Genomic DNA, 18,444 nt, shown 5'->3' on the forward strand with positions numbered 1-18,444 from the left:
TAACTCGTTTTGACATTATCACCAGAGATAACTTTCAGCAGCACATTCAGCATCATTCTACAGTGATTTCTTACATATTTTTAACTTTCAACTCATACTCACATATTTTCAGGAAATTGATATTTGACTCATGGGATTTATGTCCATCTCTACATATCAGCATGCACAACGATCGCTTTCTTGCGAAGCTGTAAACATCAAGTGCTTTGTACATTAACAGTGTCATTAACACTGCTCACACCAGCCTCAAAAGTTTTATCTCCTAAACATTGCCCACAGTTAAAATCAAAGTAACAAATGCACAATTAACCTGAACAGAGGGAAACTGCCTACTCAGCACCTTGGGAAATGATCTGGTTGAGTTATGAGGCATCTCATTTTGCAAAGTAGCAATAAAAATGAGCCTTTCATTTTGCAGAGGTACCACTGGCATTTACAGTAGATGATTAAAATAAAGGAGAAAAATAACTTTTGCATTTTATCAGCACAGGGACGTTTTATCCTAGCCATGCATTATGGCCTCTGCAGATTTTACCTATCAAAAGAAATGTCTCCACAGTTGTTGCCAAGGGTCCAGTTATTCCCCAGAGATTCCAGAGACCATGACTTACCTTATGAAAGTTCCTGAAATATGCTGCCTTCTCATCGGGAAATTTTTCTAGCCTTCTGGGTCCTTTACTAGATGCCTTCTTGAAAACCAACCAGCAACGTCTGAAAATCTGAAAGGAAATACAGGAATCTTATTCTCTCTCTTTTTACATGCATTTAGTAGCATCAGAGGTTTATCTATTCAACTAAGCCAGTGGGAATAAATTGTTTCAAATGCACTTGTTTTACAGAGAGAAAAAATTGGGATCATAGGCATGTTATTCTTTCATATATCAGCAAAACTTTAAAACCATATTAAATATAAAATTTTATGTGAAAAAATTTTGTGTTGTGAGATTTTCAGTGCACTGGTTCCAATCCTCTTCAGTCTAATTAAATCATCTGGGTATCAATACCATAAAAAATTCTTACATTCTAGTGACACACAATTCTGTTTTCCATGATAATGAAGTAACAATTGACTAACTTAAGTACTTTCATAATGCTCAATTTACTATTTTTGGAGAGACATCACATTTAAAAATTAACTTATCTTGTACTATTAATTTTAAAAAACCTAAACGCTCATATATTACTTTAGAAAATGAAAGAGATGTTTGTTATAATGGATACATCTGTTTCATCCTTTATATTTTCATAGAAACTAGTATTTATTAAGTTCTTATTGGTGCAATAAGCATTTTAAAATAAATTTTAAGTAAATTTAAAAATTTAGACACATTAATCCTCATATTCACTATATGAGGTTGCCAGCACTTTAGGATAGTTAAAAGTATCAGGATTTGAACATACATCTGTCTGAACAAACATCTCTTCAGCTTTAGTTTAAAAAAAATAGAGGAATGTATTACACAAACACAGGCCCTTCTCTCTGGACTTCCTCCTGACTTACAGGACTGATTCTTACACTATCAACTCATGCCCCGCTTATCACCCTCCCTCCACAGGCATGTTTAAGGCAAAGCAATTAAAAGAGTCTCCTTTTCAACCACCGAAGAGGTTCAGAAATACAAATTTCCTATTTCAAAGTCTTATAGAAATGTATATTTTTGCGGGAGTTAATATTCTCCATTGCTGGAAAATCAGATCACTCTATTTCTTTTCTATGTCTTTATTTAAACTGCAAAGTGGCTATGCACGTGCAGGTTAAGTAGCTTCAGTCGCGTTTGACTCTTTGCAACCCTACGGACTGCAGCCCTCCAGGCTCCTCTGTCCATGGGATTTTCCAGGCAAGAATACTGGAGTGGGTTGCCATGCCCTTCTCCTGGGGATCTTCCCAACTCAGGGATCGAACTGGCATCTTTTAGGTCTCCTATACTGGCAAGCAGCGTCCTCACCACTAGCGCCACCTGGGAACTAATACAGGCCAGAAACTGTAATTCCTCTGGAGTGTGCATTGTTCGTTTTTCACTAGAAGACAGTCTTTACCCTGTTCAAAGGCACTCAGAACAGTCACGTGAAGACCTTTTCATCATAAAAGCAGAATAAACAGAATGATTCAAATGCACAATTTCACTTTACTCTTGCCAGCTTTTCCGGCTCCTTCCTGGTGGCTTTGCAAAGTGAGTGAAAGGCAGCCCCGGGCTTCCAGCACATCTGACTGCATCTCTTCTCCACCAGGTGGAGATGTGTCTCCTCCCATCACAAGTCTCCTAACCCCTCACTGGAAACAAGGAGTTAGCCTTTCAGAGCTCCAGCTCTTCTTTCTACATGCTTGTGCGTCACACGCAAAGTTCTAGTTATTTATTTGCTGACCCCTTATTAATCTCCATCCCAAAGTAAAACATTAGAAGATGTAATAAATGTTGATAATAATATGATATCAGCATATGGTTGGTTGGATTCCTCAGCCCAATGTGATGGTTTGGAGATGGGGCCCCTAGGGAGGTAATTAGGATTAGATGAGATCTTGAGGGTGGGGCCCTCAGGATGGGATTAGTGTCCTAATGGGTTATGTCCTTATGTAAAGAATCTGCCTGCAGGATACCACCTGCAGGGCAGGAGACTCAGGTTCGATTCCTGGGTCAGGAAGATCCCCTGGAGAAGGAAATGGCAACCCACTCCAGTATTCTTGCCTGGAAAATCCCATGGACAGAGGAGTCTGGCGGGCTATAGTCCATGGAGTTGCAAAGAGTAGGACATGACTGAGCACCTAAATCATCACCATTAAGATAAGACACCAGAGAGCACGCCCTCTCTCCGTGCCCTCACAGAGAGGTCACGTGGGCATGTGGTGAGATGGTGGCTGTGGGCAAGCCAGGAAGAGGGCTCTCCTTAGAACCTGACGACACTGGCCCTTGATCTTGGACTTCTAGCCCCCAGAACTGTGAAAAAAATTAATGTTTGTTGTTTATGTCACCCAGTCTACAGCATTGCATTATGGCAGCCCACAATGACTAAGACAGATACTTCTCCAGATTTTATTAGCAGAGTAGTAGTCATAGTAGTATTGTGAAAGTGAAAAACAGTTACATGAATCTGAGTAGAAATTTGAGAGATTAGAGGTATATAAATAAACATATCATTTGCAAAGTGGGACATATATAGTTATTAGTGGGGAATATATAGATTAGTAGTATTTATCTCATGATTATTTTTAGTGGGTTGGGAATTCTAGTTGAGGTAGAAAGATCCTGTTTGAACGGAATTGAGACCCGAAACTCTGGTAATACAGTTTCTGTTCTTTCCTACAGAAGAATTATTTTCCTTGTACCCTGTGCACTTTATTGCTCAGGAACCATGGTGATGTTCAAATGAAGTCTTGTAATGTTCATGGAAATACACAAATACACTGACTGCAGTGTCCCAGCTATGGGACAACACTATTTTCTGCTAAAGAGAGAGATAAACATTGTCAGAAGGCATAAGTATTTCCATTTAGGCACTCGATATTGCTATAGAACAAATCTGATAACAGATAATAAGGGAAAATAGATTTGGTATTTTCGATAGTATCTTATCTCTTTGCTATTACATTAACAGGCAACCACATATAGATAAAACTGATTGCTAAAGACCCGATGTAATAGACTGTTTGCCAAGCAAAGGCCTTCAAGTTATTATTTTCTTGCTTTGGGATAATTCTAGATTTATAAAACACTAGCAAAAATGTAAAAGATTTCACCCAACTTCTCCTAATATTAACATCCTCAATAAACATGATACATTTTTCTAAAACTGAGAAATAAACATTGGTAAAATGCTATTATCGAAAATACAGATTCTTTTCAGAAATCAGTTTTTTCCCACCAATGTCCTATTTCGCTTTGGGTCCAGTCCAGGGTTTCCCTGGTGGCTTAGAGGTGAAGAATCCGCCTACCAGTGCAGGAGACACAGGTTTGATCCCTGGGTCAGGAAGATCTCTGGAGAAGGAAATGGCAACCACTCCAGTATTCCTGCCTGGGAAATCCCATGGACAGTGGAGCCTGTCCATGAGGTCTCAAAAGAGTCAGACATTGCTTAGCGACTGAACACCAATCAGGTGACCATGCTGGACTCGGTTTCCTGTCTCCTTGCGTGTGGACAGTGCTCAACCGTGTCTGGCTCTTTGCAAACCCATGGACCCTCCAGGCTCCTCTGGCCATGGGATTCTCCAGGCAAGAATAACAGAGTGGGTTGCCATTTCCTACTCCAGGGGATCTTCCTGACCCAGGGATCGAACCTGTGTCTCTTATGTCTCCTGCATTGGCAGGCAGGTTCTTTGCCACTGCGCCACCTGAGCTTCCAGTCTCCTCCCCTGTCTCCTTAGTCTCCTCTGATCTTTGACAGTTTCTCAGCTTTTTTACTTTTTATGACCCTGACAGTATGGAAGACTATTGGTCAGGCATTTTGCAAAAAAGTTCCTCAATTTCTGTTTATCTCAATAAAATAATTTTTGATATTTCAAAAGTCTAATGAAAATCTCACAATAAAGTGATTAAAATAAAATAATTTACTGGGAAAAATAGTACAAATTATCATGACTGTGGACTAGTTATATTTTGATGTTTATTTGATTCTTAAATTATTTCATAAATGCTAATAAATGCAGAGGGTTTCATTTTTGGCTTTTATTGTCTTATGTTTTTTTCAAAACATTTTGCTTTGTGATGGGAGTCAGATAATAAAAAGGGACTTGATGCTGAGAATTTGTAAGTGCCATTCTGTGTCAATGTGAAGTCAAATTCAGCACGAGTCAGCACGCTGAAAGCCACCTTCAGACCAGAAACATGCAATTCGTGGGAGCATGAGGAAATCACCTCTCTGTTCCTCTTTACCAAGCAGGATTTCAAAGTGTGCTATGCTCTGCTTTAGGCCCTATAGCTGATGCCTGATATGATTATGTTGGCAAAATTCTGGAGATGAGCAGCAAAAACGACTGCTTTAGTCCAGGAGGGCTGTAAGCACTTGTGGCACAGCGGTAAAGAATCTGCCTGCAATGCAGGAGACTCGGGTTCCATCCCTGGGTTGGCAAGATCTGCTGGAGAAGGAAATAGCAGCCCACTCTAGTATTCTTGCCTGGAGAATTCCACAGACAGAGGAGCCTGGCAGCCTACAGTCCATGGGGTCACAGAGTCAGACATGACTGAGCAACTAACACTTAGACCTCCAGGAAATCACTCCTCTGAAAATAAAAAGTAAAGGAATAGGTCTTATTTTGCTTATTTTTTGAGTGCATGAAACAGATCCATACTAATTAAATAGGTATTTTTATTTTTGTTCCATGAGACAGGACATACGTCAGTGCCCTTCATTAGCAGCGTGTGGGCGGACAGATACTGCTTGGCTGTTCAAGGGCATGCGAACATGCAGGGACCATTTGGCTGGTTATCGACAGGATTAATTGCCTGCAGGAAGATTCACCTTCTCACGAGTCCTGTCCCTTCTTGGAAGACATGCCTGCCATTGCTATTCAAGATGCTGCTTCATTCTCTCCTGGGGAATTAACCCATATCACCTTCTCATTCAGAGCTATCTCCTAAACATGTCAGTGGGCTCACCAAACAGGCTCCTGGGTACCTTTCAGGTTTTCCTTCTAGAAAATTCCATGTTGCTGCCAGGAGTGCAGGAATCCCCAGGATGCAAAACTGCTCCACACCTCAGTTTTCTACCGCATTAGCCAGCCAGCCAGCTTGCCATAGTCAAATAACCCCTGGATTCCCTGCCACCTGATGAAAACCCTCTTGCTGCTGCTGCTGCTGCTAAGTCGCTTCAGTCATGTCCGACCCTGTGCAACCCCAGAGATGGCAGCCCACCAGGCTCTGCTGTCCCTGGGATTCTCCAGGCAAGAACACTGGAGTGGGTTGCCATTTCCTTCTCCAGTGCAGGAAAGTGAAAAGTGAAAGAAGTCGCTCAGTCATGTCCTACTCTTTGCAACCCCATGGACTGCAGCCTACCAGGCTCCTCCGTCCATGGGATTTTCCAGGCAAGAGTACTGGAGTGGGGTGCCATCGCCTTCTCCAGAAAACCCTCTTACCTCATGAAAGAAAGAGATTGCTATGAAAACCCTCTTACCTCATAGCAGTCTCTTTCTTTCATGCTGTCTCCTCTCCAAAGTGATTTTACACAAAGGGCATCCTTTTTCCATTTAAGACTCACTGTGATGTAGGTGGTTTGATTTCTTGGCTGGAGTTCCTAGCCGTAACAATGCTATTTACCCAGAATCCATTCCTAAGATTTGACTTGATTAAAAATTGGATCTAATGGGACTGTTCCATCACAAGATGGTGACCTAATGAACTCTGCACTTCAGGTAGGATTTTGGTTAAAACACTTGGGAGAATTTTTCATTATACAAGTTGTCAAATGTGAGGGTCCACTGCCCTAAATGGAGTGATAGAAATTTCATTTCTGGGGATTTCAGAGAATACAGAAGATAGTGGCATATCCAGAGCATCTTATATTTGTTTTCCCTTCTGAAAGCAAGATACTATATATATAATTACTTGGGCTATAGGATTCAATTGTTTACTTATAACTGCATATAAGATGACTATATCAAGACAACAAATAAACAACCAAATAAGCAAAGCCCATTCAGGAATAGTTACTGCAGGCTCATGTTATGAGTAAATTCAATTACTTAGTCCTGGGTCTTTGTCCTCTCACAAAATGTATATGGTACTATGAAAGACACACTGTGTTTTTGCAAAAAGTTAATACACAGGATTAAGCTTAATGCACAGATGAGTTTAGCTTCAGCTATCTCTTCAGCAGCGATATGAACTTTCAATACTGACTTATATTTAATTGCTGTCAAATATATACCAATATTAGAATCAGTCTCAACCATTCATTCATCCAAAAAAATACTTGAGAGTTCTTTGTTCCCTGGATATAGTAGTAAAAAAAAAAAAAAAACAGATTAAAACAGTAACAGCAACCAAAAGCACAAAACTTTTTGCCCTTATGGAAACAGAGTTTCTGCCTCTTGGAACATCCATTCAACTGGGTAGCCAGATGATGGTAGATAAATAAGTGCATTTGTAAATAGTATTTTTCAGTCGTGCTAAGTGCTATGGAGGGGTGGCAAGGGAAGGCTCACCCATGAGCCCACATTTCAGCAGTAGAGTAAGTGAGAGAAAGGGTGATGCAGACATTTGGGGAAAAGGTGCTTCGGTAAGACAAAACCGTAAGAGCAAACGCCCTAATGAGGGAGTCTGCCTGAACTATTATTCCAAGAACTGCAAAAAGCCAGTATGGAGGGTGGTGAACCACAGTAAGGATTGTAGGAAATAAGAAAAATATGGGAGACCCAGGTCAGGGACGATCTCAGCTTTAAGAATTCAATCAGATTCATCAATTCTGTCTCTAAGTTATAGCAGATGGCCTTAAACTGAAGTCTAAGCAAATTTAGGATTATAAATTAAACAAAAGTCACAAACAGAATGAAATTTAAAAAACAGAGGTACAAGGTGGCATTTCAGATTGATTTCTCTTAAATACCTAGATTTTTCAAGGCACATGTCATCTCTAAACTGTAAGACCTGCAGTTGTCAATTTGCAGTGTCTACAGTCCTGTGGCTTCTGGGTGTCCAGAGAATAGACTACTAGAATCAAGTATAGCCACTGTGAGTCCTCCTTTGTATACACTTGCAACTCTGGATATAGTTCACAGCCTACTGAGTTCCCTGAAACAAATGCAGTGGCTCTCTGATAAATGTAAACCCAAAGGGTTTTCTCTAACTGTGAACTGATTAGAAATACTTAAGAATACAAAAGCAATGAAAAGAAGTGAGCCAAAGGTAACTTTAAAGGTTTTATAAGGGGAATCTTGGTGGCTCAAACAGTAAAGAATTCGCCTGCAATGCAGGAGACCTCGCTTTGATCCCCCAGTCAGGAAGATTCCCTGGAGAATGGAATAGCAACCCACTCCAGTATTCTTGCCTGAAGAATTCCATGGACAGAGGAGCCTGGCGGGCTACAGTTCATGGGGTCCCAAATAGTCAGACAAGACTGAGCAACTCACACTTTTAAGCAGCCCACAGTGTAAAAAAGCAGAGTATATTTTTGGGGATGGGGAGATGTAAATACATTTTCTTAAATATCCACAAGTCTAAATACATTCATTTTAATCTGTAACTTAATTTATCAAAAAGCTAATATCTCATAAAATATAAGAATTCATATCACTAGTTCAAAGATTGTTTTCATTAATATTTTAGTGTTTTAAAAATACTTCTACTGGCCATTTCTGTTTTAGATTACATAATATTTGACTGTAAAAAGCAGAGATCATTAAGGATGAGAGGAAGCAGTGTATATGGCTATCCATTTATGTTTATATATAAATGCATTTCCCCTTACATCTATTTGCCTTTTAAAATCTCAGTTTACATATGTATATAAATAATACATATAAATCTGCAGCAATCTCTATGTAAACACTCACCTATTTAAATATAAACCACAGAACAAAGAAATTAAAAACTTCTTTCTCCTTAGAGCATAATTTAAGTTTAATTTTAAAAGAGAAAGTTCTCACCAATTTTGTTTACTCAAAACTTTGCACCATTCACCACTGTTAGATGCAAAATATAAATATTGCTATCCATTAACAGTGAAATATGCATATCTCATTTTTTTTCATTTCATGGTTGGAAAGTCCAAAATAAGTGTTCATCTTTTCTGTTTCTATTGTCTTGCTTTCTCTTTATCTTAATAATCCAGAAGAACAGTTGGAAATTCACAAAAGGCAAACGATGATTCCCCCAAGTCTCACCATTCCCAGTTTTTGTGGAGGCCGACTGTTTTTTGTTTTCCGCCTGAATATACACAGTTCTCTCTACTGCATTTGTCTACCAGGCCATCCATGAAATGCTGGGAGAGAACACACACGTGGTTAAGAGTCACAGCCAGAAATGGAACGCTTCACAGCAGCACCAAGGTTTAGGTGGAGAGTGTGAAATTGTCATCATCATGAGAATGAAAACCAGTTGTCGAGCAGACCTGGGACGCAGTAACCCAAGCAGGTGGCAATTTTTAGGAACCATTACAGCGCTGGAAGGATACCTACAATTATTAACCTTCTCTTCTTGCTCCCCACTTTCAGACATGATACAGAACAAAATACCCTTGCTCTTTGCTCAAAATCTCCAGGAAAGAACCATGTCTTCTGGCTTTTAGTTTACCTAAAATCAGAGTAACTCTTTGGCTCTATCAACTTAGTTTTTGGAAACTGATGGTGTTTTATTTTCATCAGTCAGCTGTAGGGGCATAACGCTACTCTAAGTGAAAACTCTATTCCCAGGTACAACCTGTATGCTTCTGTTTTATGGACTCAGTTACTATGGGGCTAAGGAAGTACAAGTCAAACATGCAAATCACAGCTCAAAATATTTCCTCTTCAGTTTACTTCTCCTTTCGGTTTTTTTTTTTTAATTATATTTCCTCCACGTTAACCGTATTTTTAGTCACATAAGCTTCAGATCTTGGTGCTGTCATTAATTTTCCTGCACCATCTCAAAATCTGCGGGCAAAATACAAAAACGAGAGGCTCTTGTGATGTAATAAGAATGGGCTGAATTGAGGAAAACACACACACACACACACAAACACACACACACAAACATACCCCCTTAGGAAAGAAACAAAAGATATAAATACAAATGGCAGAAGACCTTAAAAGCCAAAGAGAGTTTTCATTTCATGCAGCAGAAAATGGACTCAACAGTTTCACATACACATAGTCCCTTAGGGAAGAAATAAAGGGTATAAATACAAATGGCAGAAGACCTCAAAAGTCAAAGAGAGTTTTCATTTAATGCAGCAGAAAATGGAGACAACAGTTTCATTAAGGGAGTGATATTATGGGACTAATATTTTTAAATATTAGATCAGTAGCAGGGTTCATATAATGGTGCCCTCAGTTAGCTCAGTTATGTCCGACTCTTTGTGATCCCAGGGACTGTAGCCCACCGGGCTCCTCTGTCCATGGAATTTTCAGGCAAGAATACTAGAGCAGGATGCCATTTCCTTCTCCAGGGGATCTTTACAACCCAGGGATCAAATGACAATAGAATAATTTCTTTAGATAATCAGTACATTCACACCAGAGGAGATGAGAACTCAGCCACTGCTGAGGGCAGCAGAGAGAGAGGAGATGAAATCCAAGATGAAAAACATTACAGGAAAAATTCGAACTTCATAATAAACTTAATACAAGTGAAGAATTAAAGATATATCTACGTTTTTATACCTAGATAGCTGAGTGAATGATGGCATTTATGCAACTGTCACAAAACCTAGAAATGAGCTCAGGTTTAGATATGCTGTTTAATATGATATTTAAACAACTGTGCTACCAAAACTGTTCTGAACAAAGTTAAAAACTGCAGTCTTCTGCAAAATGGATGCTTTCCACACTTCCCAAGAATAACTTCTCACCATTAAACTATATCCTCCTTGTGAAAACAGAAAACTTCACTTTCTGGACATAAATTTGCAGTCTCATTCAATGTTGATTCAACACCCAGTGCTTTTTTGAACACTTACTGCCTCTTTAAAACTATAAAGTGCAATATACTTAAAATGTTGAATCAGCAAACACGTTTCCATTACTTGTTTCAAATTGGTGTATCAACCTGACTTAAATCTACATACCTGTGAACTGTCTTGAATAAAACGTTTAAAGCCAGCATAGAATTATTCCATGCCTCTTGTAATCCACTGTTGTTTAAAGGTAATGGTATTATTCAGATGTTGCTTTCAAATGAGGAATATATAGGAAGGTTTCAACTGATAAGACATGAGTTTTCTGGCAACAAATTTGATTATATCTGAAGGTACCCTTTCATTGTAGAAAGGGGACCCCTTTCAGGGCCTGAAAGGGGCTCTTGTCTAACATTTGGGAATGAATTTCTGAGGAGACATACATGCTGACAAAGCAAGACTTCACTGGAAAGGGGCGCCCGACGAGTGGAGAGCCTGAGGGTAACGGAGCCCAGGGAGGCTGCTCCACCACGGGACTCATGCTCTCGGGTTTTATGGCGATGGTGTTAGTTTCCAGGTCGTCTCTGGCTGCTCACTGACTTAGGGGCCTTCCTGGCGGCGCCTGCATCTCTCAGCCAGGGTGGAAGCCAGTGAGGACGATTCTGGGAGCTGACAGGATGTGTGGCGTCACCTTTTGACCTTTCCCAAATTCTCCCAGTTGGGGGTGGCTGAAGAAAAGTTATGACCAACTAGTTAGCATATTCAAAAGCAGAGACATTACTTTGCTGACTAAGGTCCATCTAGTCAAGGCTATGGTTTTTCCAGTGGTCATGTATGGATGTGAGAGTTGGACTGTGAAGAAGGCTGAGGGCCGAAGAATTGATGCTTTTGAACTGTGGTGTTGGAGAAGACTCTTGAGAGTCCCTTGGACTGCAAGGAGATCCAACCAGTCCATTCTGAAGGAGATCAGCCCTGGGATTTCTTTGGAAGGAATGATGCTAAAGCTGAAACTCCAGTACTTTGGCTACATCATGTGAAGAGTTGACTCATTGGAAAAGACTTTGATGCTGGGAGGGATTGGGGGCAGGAGGAGAAGGGGACGACAGAGGATGAGATGGCTGGATGGCATCACCGACTCGATGGACGTGAGTCTGAGTGAACTCCGGGAGTTGGTGATGGACAGGGAGGCCTGGCGTGCTGTGATTCATGGGGTCACAAAGAGTCGGACACGACTGAACTGACTAACTGACTGACTGACTAACTGATTGAGAGTTCTGTGTTCCTTACCAGGACCTTATTGTCATAAAATAACTCACATGAATGGTTCCTATGGTGCCTGGGCAGGGTCGGAGGCATCAGTCAGTGTGCTTCCCTTAAGAGTTTCATTTCAGTCTGCCATAAATAGCTGTCAGGTTTAGTAATTAACTTAAAGAATTATGAAAATGTCAGTTGTAAGAGAAGTTCTGTAATGATCTTTAAGAAATTCCAGAACTTGTAGGGTCAGTAGTTACTAACCTTTAAGTTCTCATTTTCATATGTGTACCGTATATGACATATCCTGGGCTTCCCAGGTGGCGCTAGTGGTAAAGAACCTGCCTGCCAATGCAGATTATGACGTTAACAGATGTGGGCTCAATCCCTGAGTCAGGAAGATTCCCTGGAGGAGGAAATGGCAACCCACTCCAGTATTCTTGCCTGGAGCATCCCATGGGCAGAGGAGCCTGGTGGGCTACAGTCATAAAGAGACAGACTTGTCTGAAGCGACTTAGCTCACACGCACCCATGCCATATCTTAAAGTTAATGTATATCCTTCCAATCAAAAACTTTAATATATCAACTATATCTGATACCTTTATTAACATTAATTAGTTTTTATATTTCACATTGTGCAAGATAGTATAAAATGTTACATATGAAACATTATAAAACCTAACACTTCCAATTATATGACAGAGCTTGTTGATATACTATTTTGTTGTAGGCAGTCCTTGCTCTCAAGGGCTGGAAACTAGCCAGTGAGGAAGAATTACCCATTTATTCTGATAAGCTGAAAACTTCAGCACAGCTACAACATTTCATGTCTAAAAACTCAAGTGATGAGACAGACAAAAAAAAAAAAAAAAGCTAATGAAGAGTGAAAAGAATGATCTGAAATTGATTTTCCTTCTAAAGCCTATAAAACCTACAGGCAACACGGGGCTTGCTTGTCAGTATACCCACGAAGAACTCTTCAATCCAAGTGCTTAGTTATAAATAAATGTTTGCCTCCCAGACTGTTCTGAAAATACCCATTTGAACCTTTGTATCCTTTCATTTTAGAATGAAATTTTGTCCAGATATAAGTGATTTTTTTTTAAAAAAAGATCAAGAATAAAGAAAGTATCAAGATCTAAACTAACTGGTTTTGAAAGTATGGGTTTCTTGAAGCGTTAGGCGTTAATCCACGCTCAGTAGCTGAACAGAAGCTTATTTCCTCATAGCATGGAAAAGACATGAAAGCTTCAGGAGTTTGAAAATCCAGGGAAGAAATAGCTTAAAGGGTGACTGATTGCAAATGTATAAAGCTCGTTTTGAAATGAAATGTCTTAAGTGAGAGGTTTTATTCAGAAAATAAAATTAATTTCTTTGCAAAATGTACACAGTGTTTCTTATCTACTTGACACTTTTTTTTTTTCTACTTTACATTTTTGTGTCTCTCATGTGCCCCAATTTAATTTTAGCTGCTGTTTAAAAAATGTACTGGCTTTCTGTTTAGAGCTACATAATTAGATTCGGATGCTCTTTTCTTGATTTAGTGTTATTTGAATTTTGTGGTTTAACCTGACTTTTTCTCTTTATTCAGCATGTTGGGCATCACTTCAATCATGCAGCAGCAGCAACGCTGACTTTCAGTAATAGTGACGATAAAGGTGGCACCTCAAATGCAGAAAGGATAACAAACATTTTAAATTTGGAAAAAAAAGTATCAAATTTGTATCCATGACTTTGACCCAGCATTCTCTCATTCTGAATTTTACACCATCAATTCATTTGCATTTATAACAATGTTATGTGGATAAATGATATACTGCAGGGTTGCTGGTAATAGCAAAGTAACCACAATACCTGCTGATAAGAACTTGCCAAATACACTACAGTACATTTACAAAATGGGTAAGACAGCTTTCTACATTCTGATTGAAAATATCTCCAGGTTATGTTTATGTGTGGAGAAATGCCTTGCTTTTTCATACACATGTGTCTTTTGCATGAGAAAGAAAGAAAATGAAAAATATTCTGCCACATGTTCTTGGATCTCCATAAAGGAACACTAGAACTGCAAAAAAGAACTTTAAAAATTGGTTCCACCACAGGATTGATGGGTAGGGTCTAGGTCTACCAAGATGAGGGTGGGAGAGATACTTTTCAATTCATGAATTATGTGCCACTAATATTCCTTACCTACCTGGTAAGGAATATTAAAATATGATCAACAAGGGTTTAAAGCTCCAAAGACATATTTTGACTGCTGAAAGAAAATTTATATAGGCAGCCAATGGAGGCTCCACGGTCACATTTGCATTTTAGAATGGCTGACTCTGGCAGTGGGGTGCAGAGTAGGTTGATGAGGAAATGCCTGAGGCATGGAGGTCTCTTACTTTGGCTTTACTTCTAACAATAATTGCCATTCAGTACCCAAATTTGTCATGTTAAGTGCTTTCTTACTCAACCCTCACACCAATATTGTGTGGTAATAACTGCTATTATTTCCATTTTACTGATGAAACAACTGAGGCTCAAACTGTCTACCAATCTTGGAGGACCAAGGACAACATGTTGCATGGGGGAGGGGAGAGAAAAGGGAGGGGGGAAAGAAGAAGGGGAAGCTGGACATTTTTTTTTTTAATTTTTTATTTATTATTATTTTTTTTTAATCTTTAATTCTTACATGCATTCCCAAACATGAACCCCCCTCCCACCTCCCTCCCCATAACATCTCTCTGGGTCATTAAAGGGAAATGGAGACACTGTACTGTACATTTGAAAGTTGCTAAGAGAGTAGATCTTAAAAGTTCTCAACATAGGAAAAAGAATGTAACTATGCACAGTGGTGTCTGCTAACTAGTTTTGATAGTTCTTTGCAAAATATATACATGTATCAAAATCATTGTTAAACTAATACAATCTCATATGTCGACTATTGTTGTTGTTCAGTTGCTCTGAAGCATGCCAGGCTTCCTGGTCCCTCACTATCTCCCAGGGTTAGCCCAAGTTTATCTGCATTGCGTCAGTGATGCCATTCAGCCATCTCATCCTCTGACACCTTCTTCTTCTGCCCTCAATCTTTCCCAGCATCACAGCATCAAGGACTTTTCCAGTGAGTCGGCTGTTCGTGTCAGATGACCAAAATACTGGAGCTTCAGCTTCAGCATCAGTCCTTCCAACAAGTATTCAGGGTTGATTTCCCTGATTTATGATTGACTGGTTTGATCTCCTTGCTGTCCAAGGGGCTTTCAGGAGTCTTCTCCAGTGCCACAGTTCAAAGGCATTGATTCTTTGGTGCTCTGCCTTCTTTACGGTCCAGCTATTACAACCATACATGACCACTGGGAAGACCAGAGCCTTGATTATACGGACCTCTGTTGGTAGAATAATGTCTTGGCTTTTCAACACACTGTCTAGGTTTGCCATAGTTTTCCTGCCAAGAAACAATCATCTGATTTCATGGTTGCAGTAACTATATGCAGTGATTTTGCATCCCAAGAAGAGGAAATCTATCATTGCTTCCACTTTTCCCCTCCTATTTGCCATGAAGTAACGGGGCTAGAAGAAGCACAAGCTGGAATCAAGATTGCCAGGAGAAATATCAATAACCTCAGATATGCAGATGACACCACCCTTATGGCAGAAAGTGAAAACGAACTAAAAAGCCTCTTGATGAAAGTGAAAGAGGAGAGTGGAAAAGTTGGCTTAGAGCTCAACATTCAGAAAATGAAGATCGTGACATCTGGTCCCATCACTTCATGGGAAATAGATGGGGAAACAGTGGAAACAGTGTCAGACCTTATTTTTTGGGGCTCCAAAATCACTGCAGATGGTGACTGCAGCCATGAAATTAAAAGACGCTTACTCCTTGGAAGAAAAGTTATGACCAACCTAGATAGCATATTCAAAAGCAGAGACATTACTTTGCCAACTAAGGTCTATCTAGTCAAGGCTATGGTTTTTCCAGTGGTCATGTATGGGTGTGAGAGTTGGACTATGAAGAAAGCTAAGCCCCGAAGACTTGATGCTTTTGAACTGTGGTGTTGCAGAAGACTGTTGAAGGTCCCTTGGACTGCAAGGAGATCCAACCAGTCCATTCTGAAGGAGATCAGCCCTGGGATTTCTTTGGAGGGAATGATGCTGAAGCTGAAACTCCAGTATTTTGGCCACCTCATGTGAAGAGTTGACTCATTGGAAAAGACTCTGATGCTGGGAGGGATTGGGGGCAGGAGGAGAAGGGGACGACAGAGGATGAGATGGCTGGATGGCATCACTGACTCAATGGACATGGGTCTGAGTAAACTCTGGGAGTTGGTGATGGACAGCAAGGCCTGGCATGCTGAGATTCATGGGGTCACAAAGAGTCGGACATGACTGAGCGACTGAACTGAACTGAACTGACCTGAATGGGGCTGGATGCCATCATCTTAAGCTTTTTTAATGTTAGTTTTAAGCCAGCTCTTTCACTCTCCTCCTTCACCCTTACCAAAGGGCTCTTTAGTTCTTCTTCGTTGCCTGTCATTAGAGTGGTATTATCCACATATCTGCTGATGTTTCTCCCACGTATGTCAGTTGTATTTCAATTAAAAGTATACATAGAGATAAAGGGGAAGAGTGGGAACTGGGATAGATTGGGAGTTTAAGATGGACAGGTACACACTACTACATTTACAGTGGATAACCAAGAAGGACCTACCATATATCGTAGGGCCCTCTACTCAATATTACTAACAACTTAAATGGGAAAAAAATTTGAAAAAGAATAGAACAGGTACATGTGTAACTGAATCACTTTGCTGTACACCTAAAACTAATAAAACATTGTGAATCAACTGTACTCGGATACAAAATAAAAATTTAAATATGTGAAAAACAATAGAAGGGAATGGAGGAAAGGAATTCCCAGGAAGACAATCAGAAAGGGAATAGGAGTTAACTGAAGAGCTAATATTCAGTAATTAAGACAGTAGGAATATAAGGGTGATGAAGTAGAAGAGAAATCTTCTAAGGTGCCTATTTTAACTATTCCTTTGGGGTAAAATAAAACGCAATGTGTAGCCTGCATGAAAGAAATAACATTAACAATGAGACAGCAGGTCCACGGTGGTCTCTGCTGTAATGTAAATGTTATAGGATTTGCTTATCTGTTTCCTCACTCTTTTCATATTTATCTTCTATGTAAGTTCTCATACATCAAAATAACATTTCTACTGTCAAAATGTATTTTTCCAACCAACAAGATACCTGGAAAAAGAGCATACTTAACTAGTTTTTGAAAAACTAATGATAGCCCTGTAATTTCACGTATCTGTCATGTGTCACAATAGTAAAATCAAATTGAACACAGCAGGTTTATTTTAAAATCTCTGCTTTGATACAAGTCCTTATGAAAAATCCTTCAATCATTCCTTTATAAAAAATAGTAACACAAAAAGCTTCTAAGAAGCTTATTTTTACTAGAAGCTCTATCTCTGATACATCTTAGATACCATGGACTATATATAAATGCAATTTTAAGATGTACTGTTATAAAAAATCATACAAAAGCAAAGAAAATTCCTTCTGCAAAAGAGATTTCATTGGCATCTTGGCCTGGCAACCCCTGATGATGTCTCTGAAATGTATTTGCCAGATAGCAGTCATAAATTATTCTTATTCAAAAGCATAAATCAGAAGAGGAATAGAAGCCTGCATATTTGTATAAAATTAACAGCCTTCTAGATGTAAAGGACACAATGGATATGAGTTTGAGCAAACTCTGGGAGTTAGTGCAGGGAAGCCTTCACTGTCAGGGAAGCCTGGCAAGCTGAAGTTCATGGGGTCACAAAGAGTTAGACACGACTTAGTGTCCAAAACAAGACATAGAGGAATAATCCAACTCTTTATCAGTATATCTTATTCATACTAGTGTTAACTGCTCAATCATGTCTGACTCTTTGAGACCCCATGGACTGTAGCCCTCCAGGCTCCTCTGTCCACGGGACTCTCCAAGCAAGAATACTGGAGTGGGTTGCCACTCCCTTCTCCAGGGGATCTTTCCAACCCAGGGATTGAATGCAGTTCTCATGCACTGCAGGTAGATTCATTACCATCTGAGCCATCAGGGAAGTCTTAGCCATATTAAATGCTCAATAATTATCTGAGAGTATAGATCCTTAAATGCAAATCAGCTCAATAAATATTCACAGAACACTGACTATAAGCCACTGTACTAGGCACTGGCCAATGCAATAATGAATGGATCCTGGCTTGATGGAACATGCAGTCCAGTGGGGCAGAACAGCATGCAAAGACTAATTTCAACTCATTAAAGAGCACCACAGTAGTGATGCTTTCAATGCACTGAGACAAAGAGGAGCATTTGATACAGCTTGAGAAGAAAGGCTGGATGAAGAAAAGCTGATTAGAGAGAGAGAAGCAGGCAACATCAGCAGCAGGAAGCAAGTCTTTTATAAAATCAAATTGGTATCATCTGGTGAATCATTTTACTTGTAATTACTTGAATAGGATTTTAATAATACTTCTTTCTTGTATGTTAATGTGTATATTCTTTTGTCTGCATGACAGTTTTGATGACTTAATTTCAGATATATGAAATTGGTCCCTCGTTCATACATTCATTAACTAGCTACGCGATACTGGTTCCAAATCACTTGAGCTTACTTATTCTCTCCTGTAAG

General features: G+C 39.6%; 1 protein-coding gene across 1 annotated transcript in view; it reads right to left on the reverse strand.

Annotated features, from left to right (window-relative positions):
• DOK6 (docking protein 6) overlaps window positions 1-18,444 on the reverse strand; it is a 409,948-nt gene that overhangs the window by 275,178 nt on the left and 116,326 nt on the right. Inside the window, exon 2 of the mRNA XM_018039636.1 lies at window positions 612-719. Coding sequence (XP_017895125.1) covers window positions 612-719 — 108 coding nt within the window. The remainder of the gene's footprint in view (window positions 1-611; window positions 720-18,444) is intronic.

This window comes from Capra hircus, chromosome 24 (assembly GCF_001704415.2).
Source record: "Capra hircus breed San Clemente chromosome 24, ASM170441v1, whole genome shotgun sequence".
NCBI lineage: Eukaryota > Metazoa > Chordata > Mammalia > Artiodactyla > Bovidae > Capra > Capra hircus.